The sequence below is a fragment of the Anopheles coustani genome, chromosome 3 (assembly GCF_943734705.1).
Source record: "Anopheles coustani chromosome 3, idAnoCousDA_361_x.2, whole genome shotgun sequence".
In the NCBI taxonomy this organism is placed as follows: Eukaryota; Metazoa; Arthropoda; class Insecta; order Diptera; family Culicidae; genus Anopheles; species Anopheles coustani.
Window position 1 is genome coordinate 88,630,141 of NC_071288.1, and position 6,927 is coordinate 88,637,067.

Consider the following 6,927-nt stretch of genomic DNA (forward strand, 5'->3'; position numbering starts at 1 on the left):
TGGTCTGGTCCTGATGAAATGGGTTTGGTTGGGTAGAACAACTCGGATAATGGACATTCTACTGTATTTCTTCGTAAAAAATAGGTTCCTGGAATTTTTCTCTCTTTAGATCGACTAGTCAGGAAATCTCTAGATCGACTATTTATGTGACTAATTCGACTCAAATCATTGTGAGTCGATTCAAACAGTTTAGGAACAAGTCAGAATCGAATCAAATCGAGTCCCAAACCTATCAAATCTGATTCGAATCCTAATCGAATCAAATCGTTAGAATCCGTCAAATGGGATTCAAATCTTTAGAATCTGTCAGATGGGATTCGAATCTTTGGAATCCGTCAAATGGGATTCGAATCTTTGGAATCCCTCTAGGGATCGAATCTTCAAATCTTCCTGCCAACACTAAATCGGGACACTTGGAAAATCGTGCGCCGTGTTTCTTTTCCCGTGTAACAGAACTGCAAAATCGCTAACATCCTTAGCAAAACATTTCTGTACAGTGGTGATCCAGTTCAGTGATAGAGTCAAAAGGAGAGCTTGATAGAGCCAATACGATCTAGTGCTCGGAAACGGCGTTTTTCTTCGATCTATCAACACTAATCTGCTGCCCCAAATAACACAGAAGGATGGCTGCTGCACCTGTTATCATTCCATCTGTAGCTAAGCATACATCAACGGTAAGTGGCCCGATAGACGACTATACCTCAAGTTCCGGGTCCATCTGGTGCGGCAAATAGTGCCTCCAAACTGCGCTCTGACCGACCGATGTTGTGATAGTTTATTCTCTGCTTATCTCTCCTTACTTGCAGCTAATCTTTCTACACGGACTCGGCGATACTGGGTATGTATATAAAAAAAACTGGAAAAATTAGAAAAGAAGTGAAAAGAAAAGCATCATGCCCATCGTGGCTTCAACGTCATCGGGGATTTCTTTGTCGCCTGCCTGCACTAACAGCATGGAGCAGAGCAGTGACATAGTGTGAGGCATGGAAAAATCAATTTCCCACCGCGCCGGTCCCATTGGCAGGCTTTTACTGCCTCATGTCCACCTCAAAGGTCCATCGAACCGAATGACCTTCATTTTACAGGTTCGATATTTAGAGGATTTTCGAAGCTGCCTGCCTACCACGCGCGTTTTCTAAAAGGCTTCACGCCGTACGTGGACACATTGATTTAATTATGTAATTTCATCGTCACCTACTTTACGTCCACGTTCAAGCCGGACTTACCCTGTTTTTTTTTTCTGTGATTGTTGTTGTGGTGGGAAAATAAGTGCCACCGAGGGAGATGTGTCTGTTTCGATTGGGCAGTTTCGTTGGCAGCATATTTAAAAAGAATCATGCATTAATTTAATCAATTTCTCCGTCCATTGCAGCCATGGCTGGGCCACATCCATGGGAGCGCTACGAACGCGCGACATGAAGGTGATCTGCCCAACCGCCCCGACCATGCCGGTTACGATGAACGGCGGGTTCCGGCTTAACTCCTGGTTCGATCTAAAGTCGATCTCCATCAGTGACCCGGAGGACGAGGAAGGCATCAAGCGGGCGACCCGGTCCGTGCACGATCTGATCAGGAGTGAAATGGATGCCGGTATCGCCTCGAACAGAATCATGCTGGGAGGTTTTTCGCAGGGTGGTGCATTGGCCCTGTACGCGGGTCTTACGTTCGCCGAACCGCTCGCCGGTGTGATGGCCCTGTCCTGCTGGCTGCCACTGCACAAGAGCTTTCCCGGTACGCGAAAGTGTCCGGATACGGTACCGGTAAGTATATCTGCTCCGTCTTCAACTGCACGATGCTTAGGGCCGAACTACATTATTTTTACTCTTCTCTTATCGCAGATCCTTCAGTGCCATGGAGACTGTGATCCGATCGTATTTTACAAGTTTGGTCAATTATCATCCAGCGTGCTCAAGTCCTTCATGAAGAACTCTCACTTCCAGACGTACCAGGGACTAGGACATAGCTCCTGCGACGCAGAACTTAGTGATATGAAGGTAAAACGGATTGCAACAGCAATCATACAAACTTTGCTAAATTTTCCTTTTTTTCTATTCGTGCAGAAATTCATTGCAGATCATGTTCCTAATCAATGAATAGTTCCCGCCACTTTGCTCACCGACCACCGTGCACCAAATCGTATGTAAAGTGTTGGATGAAACATTCGTTGGTGGTTTTTCTCCGTTCTTTCCTTTAGTATTAATCCCTCTTCATCAAAAAGAGTTTTATCAAACATTGCAAAAAGATTCGACCACGCTGCTGAGTTTAAAAAAAAAACAGTATCACATAACTAATGGACTATGCAACGCAATACAGAAACTGAGACAATGTCCGGATGCATACGTTTTTCCACTTCACCCCATTCGTCCGGAGAAAATGCCAAACGATAAATGAACACCAGATTGTTGTCTTGACAACCGGACACTGTTAGCACGTTGAGGACGATACTTATATAGAACAACCATAATTAAACCGATCACACAGCAATTCAATCGAACAAGCGAAAAAAATGCGTGAAAACTGAGAGGAACGATAAAAAAGTATATTTAACACAAAAGTATTCAAATCAAGTGAAATTTAAATGCAAACTTAACGATACCTAGAGCAAACGTAGGTGCAAGGTATGACATAGAGATAATCTAGAGTAAACAAAGTCAAACTTTTTATTTAGTTCAAGCAATCGAGCCAAACCGCTCACCACTGAAGAATGTTGCTGATAAAGGCTGCTAAGCAAGCCAGTTCGATAAACAAAAGTCACATGTTCTTATTTAATGTTCCGTAAGCGATATTGGTTTCCATTCTTTTCACCCTTTCTTACTTTCCTAAAGCGTTCCTTATTTCTATAAGCCAAGCTCTATTTTCTTGGTTGCTTGAGCTTTTATTGGGTTACAGGCTTTTTTCTCTCTTTCGTAGACTCCTTTTTGACTTTTGTACTCTACTTTACTCTACCCTATCGAATACTTAATATCTATCCTATCGATTAATCGTTCCGTTTCATCGGTTTTGCGTAGAAACTTGAACAATCTTCTTCTATCTAATCGTGTTAATGCCAGCATAACGTCTCATCGTGTACCTTCCTTTACCACAAACCACCCCGATAAAGACCCTAATAAAATGCAAATCCATTACAAAGACAATTGCAGCAAATGAGAGCAATACCTAAATCAGTGTAGCGCTATGAATGGTTAGGGCTACAGGTTCCTTTGCCCCTGCTCTTAGGTTTACCTGCGCCATCATAATGCGGCCGATAGTTTGTTTTAGGAAATCGAGGTTCTAGCTGGCCAGCATTCCGCAGACGAGCAGAGTTGATGCAACGTCCAGCTTGTTTCCCGCACGAGCGTTACATCTAGGGTTTGGAGACACTGAATATTATCAATAGGAATAATCACAAAACAATACATTCTATGCAATCATTTAAAAGCTAGCGAGAGAAGTGGGGAAGTGCATTGAATCAAACTTTCCAGTGAGACTTACATGCAGTTAATTCTCTCGACATTTATCCTAAAGTGCGCGAAAAGCTTAAACGTTTGTCATGTATAACACAAACCTATTGCAGTAGGAAGTGGCAGCAGACGTGCAGCGGAACGGACAATTGAGAACAAAAATGCTTTAAAGACGGCATTGAAAGACGACACACAGCAATCAGAGATGACGAGAGGCTACCGGGCGGACGAAAGCGAAACTGTACGAATTAATAGAACTCTAGCAGCATAATGTAATTTGGTCGTGGATACACCACAAGAGATTTAAACAATATATTTTAGGTTAAAAAAAGCCTCCACCCTCGAGACTTCCTTAATGTATGCGGTCTTCTTGTACGATGAGAATTTTACCATCATCTCTATCCATCGTGGCGTGCTTATTTGTATTTCCCTGCTTTTGAATAATCTTAGCAAATGACGACAAATTGGATCAAAGCAACCCACCATGGCCCTTCAACAAGTAAACAAAGCAATTTGATGTAAATTTCTTCAAATGTTTCTATTTCGATACATTTTTAGTTCATCTTATCAACGATATTCAATCAAGGTAGGCTTAGTTCTTGTAGGATAAACCAATTTAATTTTCATACTTCCTTCCCTTCAACGATTCTTTTAGGACCATTGCGTTAATAGGCGGATGCTGGCAAACCGATAGTTTCTCGACTTGATCCCACGTACCAGCACCTTCGGCGTACCTTTGCTGCAAATTTTAAACAACTTTTCAAATCCTTTGGCCGTCACGTACCCTATGCCGGTCACATTGCCCTCCGAAAGACTGAAGCTACACTGCGTCACGTACCCGAAGCACTCACGGGAGCACTGATTGCGTACCGTGTCCGGTCGGGCCGGTATCCACAGGTCCGCCATTCGCCGCAACTGTTCCTCCACCAGCGTCCGATTGCTGGCCTTAGCGATACGCACCAACGCACCAGGAGTGGCTCGTTGCTTGCGCTTCTTTTCGCGCACCCGCCGACTACGCAGCCGTTTGAGTGTTCGCAAATGTTCCGTACGAAGCGTTTTCCGCTGCTGGGCATTTGGATCGGTCCGCAGTGGTTCGGTGTACACTGCGTCACGGCGGTTGACGGTGCGATTCACTTTGTTCGCCCGTAAATCCTCCCGTTTCGGTAGGCAGATGAGGGCATTATCGCCCGGATTACCGCGGGCTTTTAGCGTGAGTAAAAGCGGGACGAGCGTGTTTGGTGCAAGTCCAATGGAAGAGACGTTAACCTTCCGTTGGAATGCGTGCTTGAGCTTACCCAACACATCTTGATCGCGCAGGACGAAAAACTGGCCCTCGGACGAGTTGGTGGAGGGGAAGCGGTTGTTGCCCCACTCCTGGACGAGCTGAGCCCAAGGACAACGGAAGGGGGACGCGATAGCGAGCTTCGTGTAGTTGATGCGCTTGTTGTTCGGTAGGTTGAAGTACCGGCGAACTGCTTCCGCGTGGATCCTATCCGCTTCGGCCCGCCCGAGCTCCGTATCGGGAACGCCACATCGGTCCTGGCCCGATTCGAGGGCAAGCATGTCAAGTTCGACCTGACCGGCCGCTTTTGCTCCCCACAATACGAGCGAGTGCCACATCGGAAGACCGTACCCGGCCGGTACCAACAGTTCCCACCCGGACCCATAACCGAGCCGCTTGTAATTGGCATCCTGTGAGCCGGGGGTTTGTAGCAGAAGCACCGGCACGGGCTGAAGCCACTTTTCCGACACACACCGTTCGCCGGGGACGAGCGTTTCGGCGGCACGGATTTGGTTCAGTTCGTGCATCGTTTTCATCTCGCTCGTCACTCGATTCCGGATTGTTTCGTCCCACAGCGGGGAGATGCTACACATTGGTCCCCGGGTAGCCGGTTCCTGTTCGACGGTAAAATTGTACCGCTCAGGGACTTTTACTGGCAGCGCTTTCGTGCGTTTCTTCGGCCGATTAATCCGTGGGTCTTCGACAAGCAACGCGAGCACCTCACCGGGGCTTAACTCACCCGGTGAGGTGAGGTCTTTAATGGCCTCCCAGTAGGTCGCTTGCTGTTCAAGAATACTTTTGCACTCGGATTTGGTTTTCTTAGAATATTTTGTGAACCAGTTTTTGGTGGCGTGTCCATCCTTCTCCGGTTTACTGTAAACTTTTAACACCTTCGAAATAATTGCCTGTGAGAGGGGACCAGTTAGAAAGAACCGATTGATGGTATCTTTGAGCTCGATCACCTCAACGTTTCCCTCGGTCGCGGTGTACCGTGGAAACCGGATGCTGAAAGGGTTCTGCGTAATGTCCTGCGGGTCCGAGCCGGTCTCGCGTTCTGCGTTGGTGAGCTTGAAAATGTTGACGAGCTGGATAACCAATTTCCGATAGAACGTTGGATGTGCAAAGATCCAAACAGTACGTCGGTCATCGGCTGTTTGGTCTTCGGCACAACGCCACAAAAACCGCACTCTGCCGAGGCAACGGTAAGGATAGGCACCGTCCTCGTACAGCCACACGAAACCGGCCCGATTGCCCGCGGTGAACGATTTCGCCACCAGCGTTAGGCCAACCTTCTCGCTGCACATCCTCCGGAAGCCCTCCTTTAGTGTCGCTTCGTCGCCCCGAATCTCAATGCATCCCTCGTAGGACAGATCGTGCACTAGGCAATGGCGGGCGGTTGCGCGATACGCCGCACGGTAGAATTTATTGCACGGTCGGTGGGCGACTTTGTAGCCCCATCGGTGCACCATGTGGAACCGTCTCGCATGCCAAACGTGCGTCTCCAGCCACACGGACGTGCGCTTGCGACGCTCGTACTCCCGCTGCAGATAGTTTGCCTTCCGGCGGAATTTGCGCGACGGTCGCTTCTTCTTCTCCGGCACGCCGCTCTTGCTGAACTGGGCATTGTGCACGGCGCGGAATCTTCGCGGCAGCCGCCTCACACTGTGCGTCGCAGCACGGCGGCGCATGTGGAGCGGCATCGACTGGTGCACTAGTTTTCGCTGGTGCGTCTTGATGGTCATGTCCTGGATCATCTGACAAATTTCCGCTTTGCGTTCCTCGGAGAAGGCGATGGGATCGACCCTATGCTTGAGTTCAATGTGTCCCCCGATGGCGGCATCGTACGGCTTGTTGGGCTCATCCATGGTGGTACTCTATTTCACTGTCGCGTATTTGTAATATGATGAAAAATCTGCTTTATTTTAACCGAAAGAAACACACGAACCAAATTGCTTTGGTTCTTGCACGTTTACTTTGAGAACTGTCAGAAGCACGTTGTCTTGAAAAATGTAAACAAACAGGCAGTGGGTGGTGGGCAGTATGCATACATTCAGGCGCACGGCAACAGAATACCGAAAATTCGAACGAAATGTTCGAAATTTTGAACCAAATTATCATTTTCCGTTACGAAATTAAAAAAAATACTACTGAGATGGAAAGGACGTTTGGACCCGATCGTATGCGTCTAGGTTATTCTTGTCACAT

At 47.3% G+C, this 6,927-nt stretch overlaps 2 protein-coding genes across 2 annotated transcripts; one reads left to right on the forward strand and one right to left on the reverse strand.

Annotated features, from left to right (window-relative positions):
• The first annotated feature begins 389 nt into the window (after positions 1-389).
• LOC131261163 (acyl-protein thioesterase 1) lies at positions 390-3,410 on the forward strand. The gene is made up of 5 exons (XM_058263098.1): positions 390-674; positions 807-838; positions 1,373-1,760; positions 1,839-1,994; positions 2,061-3,410. The coding sequence occupies exons 1-5, from the start codon at positions 624-626 to the stop codon at positions 2,091-2,093; spliced, it is 660 nt and encodes a 219-aa protein (XP_058119081.1). The 5' UTR covers positions 390-623; the 3' UTR covers positions 2,094-3,410.
• A 420-nt stretch (positions 3,411-3,830) lies between these two features.
• LOC131261162 (ribonucleases P/MRP protein subunit POP1) lies at positions 3,831-6,681 on the reverse strand. Its single transcript, XM_058263097.1, has one exon. It carries the CDS (start codon positions 6,585-6,587, stop codon positions 4,092-4,094), a length of 2,496 nt encoding a protein of 831 aa, XP_058119080.1. The 5' UTR covers positions 6,588-6,681; the 3' UTR covers positions 3,831-4,091.
• Positions 6,682-6,927: the final 246 nt, after the last annotated feature.